Raw genomic sequence first — 13,870 nt, forward strand, 5'->3', positions numbered from 1 at the left:
GTTAAAAAAACACTAAAATTATCAACAGAATGTGAAGAAATGAATGTAAAGGAGGTCTATGTACTGTGTTGCAGAGATATCTATTGAAGTTAGCATGCTAACAAGCTAGCCCCGAGCCTGAAACCCCCTTTCTCGCAGTTGTTCAATGCTTCATGTGCTAGCGGTGTAAACGCCAACACTCCCCCAGTATTGTGGCTAGCCGCCTGAGCTAACAAGCGAACAGTAGCTATTCAACAGTTGGCCAGTTCTTACATATTGCACCTTTAAGAGGTAGACAGGATTCATATAAATACACATTTGAGTTGCATCATGGGAAACGTAGGATCCTGTGTTTTTTGGGAATTTAACCCATGCAAGGAACCAAAATCCAGGATATCTGGGCCTCTGGTTCTTCAATTCTAACCTTGTTTTCTTTAATCTGTCTCTTGTCAGTCCCCCAACACAATGCTAAATCACTGTAGTTCATCCTTTAATTTCACAATTTATGACAATAACATCTGTACCGGGTTGTCTCAGCTCTTCAAGTTCAATTTTTCTTCAAGAAAAAGCGATGTAAAAACTGCTGTGATCCAAATCCAGCCAAAACCATGGCAAACTGAAGTGAGTGGAGTTACTGCACTTTGCCATTTCACTACATACAGTATATCTTTTTTCAGGTAATACAAAGATAGTATGCAGTGAGTGCAGTATCTGAATAATTGGTCATGATTTTTAAGACAAATTGAAAATTGCTTGAAGAATACGTATTTAATAAGAACATAACTGCGGTTCTACCTATTACACCATTGGCTGGACAGTCAAAAATCTTTGAAGCCATTTTTCTCAGTTTCATAGTTAGCGTAGTTACTGCGGTTAGCCTTTGTAAGGCAGTATAGAGCAAATGTTCCCAACTGTTTTTCTGCGTCTGACCCCTTAAAATGAATCAGGTTGTATAAGCCTGAGAGTTGTGAGCAGTTTGAGACATTTTGCCTTGTAATCTCAGATTTTCATCTCTCAGAGACCTGAACTATCTCTGAAACTATCTAGTATGTCATAAGAAAAGATGTAAAATTTGAGAAAGGTAAAAAAATTAAAAAAAACTTCTTATCGGCTCTCAAACCCTCAGATGTGTTTCTACATTGCCATCTCAATTTGAGATTTCAGTTCCTGTATTTATGCAAGAATTTAAGTGTTGCATAACATACTATAGTATCTTCGACATGAATGCCTTCAGTGTTGTTCAGTCTCACTTGTGTTGTTTGTGCATTTCCCTTAATCTGTTGCTCTGATTTGGTTCTCAGGACAACAGGCAGAGTGTCACACTCTAATGAGGGTGGGAAGAGATGCAGCTCTTTCATTCCTGATTGAACCGAGCGTGTATGGGGATGGGGGTTAAATATCTGGATCAGATTCCTTGCAGCTATGATCTGGAACAGTGAGCCCTGAGTGACCGGTGCTGGCGTGGGCTGGAGAGGCGAAAGGGAGCGCCCGGAAAAACGTCTCATTCCTGCCTGGCTGAGCCTCACCACACACTTTCTGTATGCCACTCCTCTAGCTGCTTGTGTGTGTGTGTGTCCATTTTCACTCTGAGTGGTTTCATAAGTGAGTACGAAAGCAGCAGTGACAGCGAGAGATCCTCAACAAATATGTGTGTGTCAAAGTGTACGTGTGTGCGTACGAGGGAGTGAGACAGGAAGCAACTAGGGGCCCACTCTCGGCCGCAAAGTAGTAGTAGTGACTACAAGAGTCAGTGTAGAGGGAAAGTGGGTCACTGGTGTTGTTTGTGTGTGTGTGTGTGTGTGTGTGTGTGTGTGTGTGTGTGTGTGTGTGTGTGTGTGTATAGACTTGTGTGTGTGTGCACCTTAACAACCCACAAGTGTGAATACATGTGTGAAATGTAGCTTGTATTCATATATTTTTACACTCGTATGTGTGATAAAATGGACTTCCCCCTTTAGGGGCCCACAGTGAAACTCATCATGATCTGGCATGTTGCATCTGTGTGATAACAACGAAAATAGGAGCTGACTTCTTGCTTTTAAGAGGCCTCTGGTTGTATTGTTATCTCAAATTCTCTCTTTACCTCAGTGTTAACTCCCTGAGCGCTGTAAGAGGCTGAAAATAAGAAATTGCAGTGGAAAACACATCATGTTCATGTAAACATGAGCTCATGTGGAGCTTTAGGCTTCATTCTGGGGAGAATCATGTGTCTCATGATGTAACATGGGGGGTCATGGGTTCCCTGCAGGCTCCTCAGAGATGCTGGAGTACACAGAGTCACGGCTGTGTAATCCCATGTTTTAATCCAACTGCTGAAGCTTCAGGGCTAACTGATCTGACATGAGAATACTACAGAAAAACAGCTTTTTTTAGATTCAGGGAATACCTACAGTATGTAATGTAAACATTTGTTGCGTAAAAGTGACTTCACAGAGTCATCTTTTGTGTAGAAATGGTCGAATAAGCATGTTAACGATTTAATGTAGGTCATTCTTTTTCTTTTTGCAAGCCCAACCTAACAAAAGCACATTACAGCATAGGGCGCAGGTTGAAAACAGTTGACACACTTTTGAGGAACGTTCAGTTCTCTGTATCTTCATTGTGCTGCGCCATCTAGTGCTTTCCATAAGAGCTACAACTTCTCGCTCTAATGAGGACATCATGAAGAGTCACAAAATGTCAGCTCTCAGTATGATCCATAGCTCCAGCAGGCGATGTGTACTTGTGGTGCTCTCTGCTGGTGATCAAGCAGGACTGCAGCCAGACAGTCAGGGACACAGAGAGTAACCATGCAATTACATGTGAAGATATACAAGTTTCAAGTCAAATATAAAAAAAAATATCCAAAATTGTGTTTCTTGGGTTTTACTGTACAGCTGTGTGATGATTCAGTGGGTGTGATATATGGGAGGGCCCCGTGTTGATGGCGTCAGACAGGGAGGTCTGTTAAGATGTCTGTTGTCAGGAGAAACAGACTCGGCCACACCCTCTGTACAACCAAAATACAGTATGTACTGTATGTATGTACATCCCTCTAAGCAGTGTAGTGAGAGCTTAAGAGTACTGATGCATTTTAGATCCTGTTGAAGTTGGAGGACTCACAAAAGAGAAAAGAAAAGTCAAATTTGATGACTGAAATTCTGAATTTTTAGACTTGATTTTAGAAATACAATATAGTACCATATTAAAGATGTCCAGAATAATGTCTCCAATAATCAAATGAGTGAGTAATAAAGGGGGTTAAAAGGGGAATGGTAAAGATTGGGAGGACATCTGTAAATTCCAGCTGAAGACATCTCAAAGCTAAACATGGAGGAAATTTGGCTGGAAGCATATAATGAATTGCCTCTGTGCAGAAAAGATGCTGAAGTGTCTGGAGATTGTGTTGCTCTAATGACACTAACCACTATCACATATTTCAAGAATGCTCTGAAATTTGACCTCGTTGTCGAGAAATTCACAAATGCCCAGAGGCCATATTTAAAACCACCGCTCCATTTGATTTATTAGTTATGTATTCAAGTTTATTGACTGTGTAATCTTACAAAGACTGCAGGTAAACATCTGATGAGAGTCTGACTGTTAGGAAGCCAGAAACAAACGTTGACGAGGGAATAGCTCCATCTGGAGGTACCAAGAATGAAAACGTTTAAATACGACATGGAATATGTATGTCATGGAAAGACTGACTTTGTGTTTAGAATTGCAAATAGATCTATTCATAGACTTGTTGTTTAACTGGACAGAATGTATTACCATCTACTAACTGATTTAGTTTTAAGGATTAAGCCAGTGGACGGAGAAAATGGGTAAGAAAGAAATGCCAGCACGTACGACACTGTTCATAGTATGCACTTGCTTAACTAGATATATACCCATGTTGGTTACTGACCCCTTATAAAGAAAATGAATGTTGGGGCCCATGAGTTGTTAGCAGTGATATTTACCCTCTAAAATCATCAGATGGTTTCATTCGAAAAATGTTTGAGATCTTATAAGGAAAAGTCATTTCACAAATAAAGCATAAAGATCATAGGCAACTTCAAAAACCTTTAGTTTGTTTTATTAAAGGTGCTATATGTAAGAATTTGCCACCTGTCATATCTACACTCTAAACAAGCAGGTGGCAGCATATCACCAGCGTAATCTCTACCTGTAGCTGACGTTAGCTAGTTAGCTCATTTGGTTGTGCATCTAGTGGTCCAGACTGGGAGCTTGGAGCACCAGGGTAGTGATGGTGTTTTTTACTTTACTACCACAAGAGCTTTGGACGTGCCGGGGCTAGCTGGTTAGCATGCTAACTTCAGTCAGTAACTTTGCAATACAATTTATAGACGTCCTAATGTCAAAACTGCAATTTCTTTATATCCTGTTGATAATTTTAGTTAATATTTTCCTACCTCATAAATCATCTCATGACCTCTCAGACATTCTTGTGACCCTTGACCCTGTTGTCACTGGACTTGGCTTTTAAAGTGTCTAAAATTGTTAATATAGCTGCTCCTCAATCACAAATAATAAAATACTGCTTACACATTGATGCATCACTATTAACAATTGAATAATGAGTTCAAATATATGACAATCTTTCTGCATTATGAGTACTTTTACACACATTTAAGCACATTTTTCTGATAATTCATTCATTTAGCAAAATAAGTTGCCAATTTTATAAAAAATGATGATAATATATTATAATAATATAAACTTTATTTATTCATCATCTTTACAAAACAGTTACAAAGTCCATTACAGTAAAAACTGAACAAATAAAACACAAAGAGAATAAAATGAAATGTCTAAAGAGTCAAAAAACACAATCACACAAATCACAGTACACTAAACATCCTTCCCACAGTGTTACTGTTGATTTCCCTGCAGCCAGTTTGGCCCGAGGCAGTAATATAAATCATGTGTCACTGATTTTCTGTGCTGGCATTGACCAGCTGAACAGCTGAGCGCTCATAGTAACAACGTTCATGTCACTGCAGCGAAGCTCAAATCCATCAGTTCTCCACTGGAGTTTGTTCGACTGCTCTGCTTGTTTGTCTTATAACAGCTATACAGCCGTCCACGCCTCTGCGCTGGCACGGATCCTCTCCAGGTTATATCACATTCCTGGGAGCATGTCGGAACAGAGTGCTCACCTGAAACCATAAATCACATTTCATTCAGCAGCAGCAGCAGAGGAACATCATGTTTACGCTTCAGCTGCAGGGTGACATGATGCCAAGAAAAATCTGCCAGTCCTTTGAGCAGAGAAACACTCTCAAAGTGTGTGAGATCGAGGCTATCCTGCTTGTACAGCTGAGATTTAGGATGAACAAGGTTTTTCGAGGCTGATCACACCTGTATCCTCCTCCATCCACACCTCCATCTTCATGTTTCCTGCCCTTTTCACTATTGTTTTTTTCTCCATTATTTGCTCCTGTTCTGCCAGTTTCACCTCCCATCCACCCCATCTCTCTCTCTCTCTCTCTCTCTCTCTCTCTCTCTTTGACTCAGTGTCACTGGATGTCGATTAACCAGTCATGGCAGTGACATGTGGAATTTTTCATTACCTCGCCCTGGGGGCACCATGCTGTCTGTGCCTGTGTATCGTGCTGCTTTTTTCCACTCCTGCCTTCTCTCTCTCTCCCTCACACACACACACACACACACTCTCTCATTCTCTCTCTGTCTCTCTGGTATTATTCTGAGTCAGCCGGTGGAGAGCTAGCTGTGTTTTGTTGTTTGTTGTGCAGCCAGCTGTATGGGGCACTAGTAGTAGTGACTGATCTCCTCTCCATGGCCTGTCGTCCCTCCGGCTCTGGCTCCTACACCGTTGTGATCATCCCCCTCAGGACAAACCTCTACAGCCTGGACGCTCTACGCTTCTACCTATGGGTGAGGAGGGAGCTGGTGTGTGTGTGTGTTTTCGATCCTAATCAGTCCAGTCATAAGTGTGTTTGTGATTCTTAACAGCTGCCGTGCATACTCATACTCATTGTTTCCCAGTTTTCAGCACAACATGGCTGTAGTATATCCTAACTGTACGTTTTCTGTCAAGGAAGACAAAGTGGTTTCTTCCAAACATGTGACTCATTACTTAAAGTTAAACATTTACTGCTTGTCAAGTCTAGGTTGGTGTCACCAGTTTGGCACAAGGCACATTGTGTGACCTTTCCTACTCCTCCGGAAGGAATGAATGATTCAAGTGTCTATTTTGAGTCATTTGGCACCATTTCCCAAACATTTAATGTGATGGAATGTAACTAAGTAAATGTACTTAAGTGCAGTTTTGAGGTACTTGTACTTTCTTTGAGAACTTTTTACACTTTATACTTCCACTCCACTACAGTTTGAAGGTAAATATTATACTTTCAACAACATTTATTTGATAACTTTAGTGACTAGTTGCTTTTGGGATTACGTACTCACATACAGTAAAAACATTCTTAATAAAAAATGTTGGCAGTCAGATTTAGAGAAAACAAACAAACAAAAAGACACATTCAGTATCAGAAAAATACTGAACATTGGATCAGATATTCGGGTAATCAGTCGACCCATAGAATACAGTAATTACACACATGTAAATATATGTATTATTTACTTTTACTTGTACTTCTCATACTTAAGTATATTTAACATCACATTTAACATAATTTAATCTTCTTCATCTTTATTTTTACTCAAGAATGACGTTTGGTAGCTTATGCATCACTGTGTGCTGGACTGCATTATATTAAGCGCTGTTTCTATTTTTTGGTCCTTCCCATTTATATACATGAGGGCGACAGAGTGTTAGAAACACCTGTGAATATACTGTTATCCATTACGACCATCACTACAGCCTCAATATTAAACATATGACTGGAATAACACCTTTATAACAGTGTAAAAAAAACAACTGAACATGGGCATGATAAAAGAAGACTTTATGGCAGAGCACTTGTATTGGACTTCATGAGACTGTACAGGTGAACCTAATAAAGTGGCCACTGAGCATATATACACACATATATTTCTATTATGGTGTCACGTTAAACAACAGCATTTAAAGTAGTTCCTGAATTCTTGCTTAATGATGTTTTATGATGGAAGGAGTGCCAAAGTTCATTGACAACAGAACTGCAGCCATTAATTTTGGCATTAAACCACTCCCCACAAAAATATGTAACAGACGCCAAAAAGAAAGGGGATGAACTGGCAACCTATCCATGGCGTACGTGAATGTGCGTTTGCTTCTCATACTGGACATTTAACTGAAAAGCTTGCAGAGCTGCTGTGTTTTCAGTCAGTTTTTCCTAAACTCTTCGCTCCATGTCTGAGTGTTGTTTTGGAGGTAGCCCGGCTGCAGTCATCCCACTGACACATTCCCACATGTCAAGTCTGACCCTCACAGCTTCCTGTTAAACGCACAATATAACCAGCTTTCCACTGAGTGTGAATCATATTATTAACTGTACATCATCACGAAGGCAGCTGTCGACCAGACATAAAACTAACAGCAATACATTTTAGTGTGACGTTATACAAATCAGTAGAGTTTTTAAATTAATAATATAAAATTTAAGTAATCAAACTCATTGTTACATTAGTATCATGAGTTTCTAATGTCCCCCTAATCCATCTCGTTGTTGACCTCCTTAATTAGTGATTTCCTGACCTCATGACACCGTAGGTGGATAACCACCGTCATATATTATGATCTCCTGGCTGTTGTAGTACTGTTAGCTCTGCTGGAGCCCATTTAAAGTGCATGTGGTCCAACTGAGTGTAGACAATAGAACTAAAGGCCTCCTGCTGCTCTGTAGATTGGCTCCGCTCATGTAAACAAAGCCTTGGGGCCTCTGGAAGACAACAGGCCGATCACGCTGCTTTACATCAGGCTGGTGGTTGGTGGTTGGTGGTTGGTGGTCGAACCTGTTTGTCAGCCCCCCCGGTAAACACACACATATACCCATTGAAACTGAACATCATATTTGTGGGCACTTTTCCGCTTCAGCCATCACATTTATGAATTTTATCGGTATCCCGGCCCAAAGGTGTTCCTGCTTGACACCCATGAAGGAGAATTTCAGTTTAGGCTATAAATCACAACTTAAAGTTCAATGTTTTTGTCCATTTACGTGAACGAGATATGTTCTTCCCATCTCAGATTAAGCGTATGAAGGATCTAGAGAAGGAGAAGGACGCTCTGTGGTCCGGTCTGGAGATCCTGGAGAAGACTCGTCTATGGTACCTCCAGAAGCTGGAGGAGAACAGGGCCAGGCAGGACAGCATCGAGGCCCAAAGTGGGGTCTGCTGCAGCCTGGAAGGGGCAGCAGAGGTATAGAACTTTACAACACATAATTCAATACATGTTGCATTGAACACAAACTAATTGGCTATCTAGCTGTGGCACTTATACATCCAAACACCAACCTTTTAGCTCCTTAAGGGTTTCTAAAGACTTACTTGTCATGGATGCAGGTGGGACAGGTTGAGAAATATAGTTTATGAAAAGACTAAATGATGAAGAATTAACAATAGCCTTTGACAATTATTAGCTGATGGCTAAACAGCCATATTTCTGTGTCTCTGCAGGCTCGTTCCTGCCTTCTCAGGTCTCTTATCCAGCGGGTGAACGGCTCCCTGGGCTCGGTGATGAGCGAGCCCAATGTCACCAGCACCAGTATCCCTTCTCTACCTGAGGCGGTGGCAGACAGCGACCTCCGATGGCACAACACAGTACTGACTCGGGTAAGAAAACAGAGCATTTTAAATAGTTCCTTAATAATATAAGTCCTACTTTGCCTTTATTTCTTTTTGGATGAGTCTACTGGAATTATTGTTTTCCTCTTTCCTCAAACAGGTGATGCTTTTGTTTACATTCTCCACAACTCTTGATAGATAAGTGTGTTTGTGTCTGTATGATAAGACCGTGGTAATTTACTTCTATTTTTTTCCTTTGACAGGAGGTGAGTGACAAGAATCGTCGGATCTCCAAGTTGGAGCTGGAAAAAGACGCTCTCCTCGAACAGCTGGATGAACTGCAGACCCGTTGATTGATTACACACACAGGCAGATACATGAACTGTACTACATTTCACTTAATGTGACACAATTGCTAACTTTCATCCACTTGTAAATATGTATTTAAATGAATAAATGGCAGTTAAAGATGCATTGCTTGTTTCTGTTTTCTGTTCAAAACAAACTTAGTTGAAAAACCTGACTGACATGTCATTATTACTGTCATGAGTCAGTAACTGATGTTATCAAAGCCAATCCCTGCTGTCATCATGTGACATGAAATAACTTCCCATTAGCATCAGCTGCCTTAATCTTATGTCCTGTGGATGTAATACTGATAGTCATAATAATGTTGGATTTTATTACATTAGCAAAAAGCTTAAGTTTGTCAGCTTTTAAGTACAGTATATTCTTGAAAGAGGTGCAAGGGTAGACAAAAAATAGAAACACCTTACAATACAGAATAATACGCGTGGTAGAAATGAGCTAAGTATTTCCATTTTAATGCTACTTTATAATTCTTTTCTCTCCCTTCTGTTTAACTAAAAGTTTACATTCAAAACATTTGATCGGTTTATAAAATATGTTCATTTGCATGGATTCCCTCAGGGAAATGAAAATGTGATTGGCTTATTACTTACGTATCTACTGGCAGTGCTGAGATGCAAAATTTATATTTTTATTAAAAAAAAAATGAATCTCAAATGCAAGATATGCTGATGAACATTTTTAAACTTTTAAGCTGAAGTGCAACAGTGTTTTTTTCCTGCAGCATGCAGCGGACACTCCTGCATCACTGTGTGTCCTGTTACCCACAGTTGTTCCGCTTCCGTCTCTGAATGTGGGCTCTCTGTCTCGACACGTCGCAGCAGCCTCTCACGGTGGTCCCGCACTGATCTGACTTCAGCTGATAAACTTTATCTCGCCGAGTCATCGTGCATGTTTGCAGGAACCCTCCCTCCTAAGCTGCACAAATCTGTAGCCATTCAGACAGCATAAAACATGAGCAAGCATTTGGTATCTCTTGTACATAAGATATCTGTCTGACACCCATACACATGTTGTCTGGTCATGTCACTTTAGTTTTTCATCTTCATTGCACTTTGCTTGATTATTCTGCTTTATTCTTTCAGCATGTTTTCATTTTTTATGCTTCATGTCCTGATTCAGAATCTTGTTTCGTTTCTTCGTTCCCACAAAGTCAATGTTGGAGTAATTGTCTGTAAGTGTGTGTTTACTCTGAGGGCCATAGTGGCCCTGTGTCTCTGCGGCTTACAGCCATCACACAAAAAAAGGTAAATAAGTTGGATAGAAGAGAGTATGCACTATACGGGTGTTCTGTTGTATCTGCTGGTTTGAGACAACAAGGTTAAGTGCAGTTTTTTGGAGCACAAAGTTTTTACCACCTGTGATGTAACTCCACAGATAAATTGGAATGAACCAGAAAAAGTGACGAGCATCTCTGCTGTATTTTGTATTAAATCACACCTGTGCATCAACAACAACTTTTCCTGTAAAATAGAGAAAAAGCCTGCGAGGAATCCGTGCAGGGATCAGATTAGAATCAGGAAAGAAAACATCCATCATGGCAGAGGCTTTCATTTAAGTAGCTTCATGTTCTCTATCTTCAGAGTGCCACTGAACCATCAAGCCCGGGGGTACCAGCACTTGGCTAATTATTGGGTCTAATTCAGCCAAACACCTTTTGTTATGGGTATGTCATGCCTTTGTGGTTGTCAATGCCATTCTTCCATGGCAGCACGGTTCACTTCAGCTGCACTCTGCTGGTCCCACCAAATCCCTTTTACTTGTATACAATATCATGTTTGCTTTTTTCCCCTGCAATTTGTGGTTTTGGTATTGGTGAGTATCACAGATTGCGAGCTGTTTCCGTGCAGGTCGGCGGAGGTGGGAAATGTAAACACACAAATAAGGCGGAGAGGAGGAGGTGTTATTTGGAGGTTCCTCTTGCGGGGCTGAGGGCTCCCTGATAAATGCATTCCTTAAGATATTAGGAGAGGAAAACTTCCTGGAAGCCCTCAGATAGTGCTGTAAGTAGGCGGTCGTTGAAGAGCATTCAGGTAACTAAAAACAATGAGAGAGACTTTCTTTTGAAAAGACACGTTTGGTTTGAGATGTCATTTCTGTGCTTTCTGTACCAGTTAATATAATGCTCACTTCCACTGGCTATAACTAAACAAAACACAACATGGCACAAAGTGACAACTCATTAATTACTGATTACTTAATCATTAGTAACTCCTTTTGTGCCCCCCTCAAGTAAGGTAATACATAATACTGAGTAGTTACCAGGTAGCTTCAATAGTTACTGATTACTTAATCATTAGTTACTTTTTTCTGATTTTCCTCTGAGATGTTGTATGAAGTATGTAGCAGCATACAGTAAAATACTCAAGTAAAGTTCAATTACCTCAAAAGTGTACTCATGCAAAGTAATAGAAGAACAATAGTACTTAGATGTATTCCATCACTGGTGATATGTCACGGCAGGAAAATCAGAGCTGTGATTAATAACATGATTAAATGGCTGCTTTACATTTCGATAGCAGTACTGGAGCTATGCGTCTCCTGCTACAAGTGAAAGAACAAAGGGCCCATCATCATCTTGTTCTCTTGATTACAGTAGATTTTCTGATTTTGCAGCCATAAGTCAACACCATAATGAAGGTGTGTGCATTAAAAAGGTTAAGAAAAACAATGTATGAACTGTGGCCTTTTCACTCATTTTGTGTCAGTGAAGCAAACACGATTCTACAGGCAACGGTTTTTTACTTGAGTAGTTACTAAGGCAAATATTGAACTTTTTACTTAACTACTTAATTTGTCTGAAAGAGTTAGTTAGGCCACTTGTTTCTTTTTTTACTATCACAATCTTTCATTTCCAAAGCATGCATCTCCAGATTTGGTGATAATGAATTAGATTCTTTTAAACTAAATAAACAGTTTTAAACCCCTGATGATGCACTGTTGTACCCAACAGTATTTAAAGTAGGTAAAATGAGCTCGTTCTTAAAGGTCCTTGTAAGAAAAGTTGATTTTTGAGTCTCATGGTGCAATAGTGCACTATTGACGAGTTGACAATGAGACTCAAACATAAACTTTACTCAAAAATAGGACCTTTAAACATCTACAGCAGTGAAATGCTACATACACATGCAGCAGTAATACTAATCCAAAAACATCATATAGCCTGTCATAGTTAAACAGTGACAGGGGACATTTTACTGCACAAAGAGTTTACTTTTGATACGTATGTATTTTGCTGATCAAACTCTAATACTTTTACTTAAATACGATTTTGTACTTTTCATTTGGAGTGAAGTTTTTTCAGTATTACTGCTTTTACTCTTAATACTTCTCTCAACACTATACATGTCACATTAGGACCAGAGCAATTGAACGAGATGAGAGAATCCAACACAAGTTGTTCATTTAAAGGCACAATTTTGGTTACAATTACGAGTTCAGAGGAATTTAATATAACACCCCCCCAAAAAATATTTGTTTAGAAATCAAATCTCTAAAGTGATGGACAGACCTACACTGAAATCACCTTTTAGTGTAAAGAGATGATGTGCCCAACAACCACAAATAGTCACAATTATTTTCTTTGTTTTAAATGATATTGGTGCTCAAAGAATCAAATCAGACAGTGGATATAGTGTCAATGTGTATGTTTTACTTTCTTTACATTCTCAATGCAGAGTAATCACATAGAAAGAAAGTGAGAGCTAGTAAACTCTCCCTCCACTGTCACTGAGGCCAGTCTGGGACTCTCCATCACTGCTGCACTCTGTCCTCTGCTGCAGCGGCGCACAGTTACGCGCGTCTCCGAGTGACACCTCCATCCCGGACGCGTTCAAGTCCAGCAGGCTCTGCAGGTGTTTGATATAGTCAATAGCCGCCCGCAGTGTCTCCACCTTGCTGAGTCGTTTGTCTTCCAGCTCCTGCGGCAGATGCTCTCTGAGCCGCGCGTAGCCTTCGTTTACGCAGCGCACTCGGTGCCGCTCCCGTTCGTTCCTTTTGCGGATGAACGCAGGCTCGAAGGAGTAATCACATACGCCGAGGGGTCCGTGAAAGGGGAAATAGGAGAACCGTGTGTAGGGTAACCTCTGGCCGTGCACGGGGTCGAGGTATGCGGCGTCCAGGTGGAAAGGCAGTCCGAGTCGGAGCGCATCCTTGTAGTGCGCTCCGGTGTTATCCATGGAGAGGCCGTGGAGAGCAAGCGTGGGGACATACGAAACAGGCTCCATTAGCGCCTCTCTATGAGTACAAAATGATAAAACATTTAGATTAAACGATATATGCAATTAATGTTGCTCCATATGATGAAACTCACCCTGTCAGGATTTCCTCACGATCATCTCGTGTTTTGCGCAAGGGTTTCCTTTTAAATCTCGCCACTTTGTGATTAAAAGTACAGATTGTGATCTTTTCAAACTAGACACTTCTTGTTCGGGACTTTGTCAATCTGTGTGACAGCTTGTTCGTTGGGTTTTTGAGGCTGTAGGTATGGTGGGTGTGATCCGGGGCGGAGATGCAGCAGTAGCTTATCTCTCTCATCAAGATAAAAGTTGTTTACATAATGTTCCTTCCGTCGACACTGTGAGGAAATTCTTATCATGAATATCACTGTGAGACAGATTTCAAGGGCGTATGATAACGGACTTGACTGTTATGATTTTAATAAACTATTTATTTCATTAATAGGCCTATACCTACAACAGCAGTGGCGGGCTCAGGCTTTCTGAGGGGCAGGGGCAAAACATTAAAAAGGGAACCAGCTGCAACCAAGGATGCACTTTTTTTTTAATATGGGCCTTAAAGGTGCAACATGTAAGAATTGGCCACCTGTTGAATTTATACACAA

At 40.5% G+C, this 13,870-nt stretch overlaps 2 protein-coding genes across 2 annotated transcripts; one reads left to right on the plus strand and one right to left on the minus strand.

Moving 5' to 3' along the window:
• Positions 1–5,766: 5,766 nt before the first annotated feature.
• LOC141008701 (suppressor APC domain-containing protein 2-like) lies at positions 5,767–9,011 on the plus strand. Its single transcript, XM_073481151.1, has 4 exons — positions 5,767–5,865; positions 8,123–8,263; positions 8,551–8,706; positions 8,922–9,011. Exons 1-4 carry the CDS (start codon positions 5,767–5,769, stop codon positions 9,009–9,011), a joined length of 486 nt encoding a protein of 161 aa, XP_073337252.1.
• A 3,720-nt stretch (positions 9,012–12,731) lies between these two features.
• On the minus strand, positions 12,732–13,253 carry LOC141008702 (achaete-scute homolog 4-like). The gene has a single exon (XM_073481152.1). The coding sequence runs from the start codon at positions 13,251–13,253 to the stop codon at positions 12,732–12,734; it is 522 nt and encodes a 173-aa protein (XP_073337253.1).
• Positions 13,254–13,870: the final 617 nt, after the last annotated feature.

Source organism: Pagrus major, chromosome 14 (genome assembly GCF_040436345.1).
Source record: "Pagrus major chromosome 14, Pma_NU_1.0".
NCBI classification, from domain to species: Eukaryota; Metazoa; Chordata; class Actinopteri; order Spariformes; family Sparidae; genus Pagrus; species Pagrus major.

Excerpts from the sequence above, each read along its gene's own strand:
- LOC141008702 (XM_073481152.1), bottom strand. The coding sequence starts at position 13,253 with ATGGAGCCTGTTTCGTATGTCCCCACGCTTGCTCTCCACGGCCTCTCC.
- LOC141008701 (XM_073481151.1), top strand. The coding sequence starts at position 5,767 with ATGGCCTGTCGTCCCTCCGGCTCTGGCTCCTACACCGTTGTGATCATC. Across the intron at positions 5,866-8,122 it reads CTCTACGCTTCTACCTATGG|ATTAAGCGTATGAAGGATCT; the intron begins GTGAGGAGGGAG and ends TTCCCATCTCAG. Across the intron at positions 8,707-8,921 it reads ACAACACAGTACTGACTCGG|GAGGTGAGTGACAAGAATCG; the intron begins GTAAGAAAACAG and ends TTCCTTTGACAG.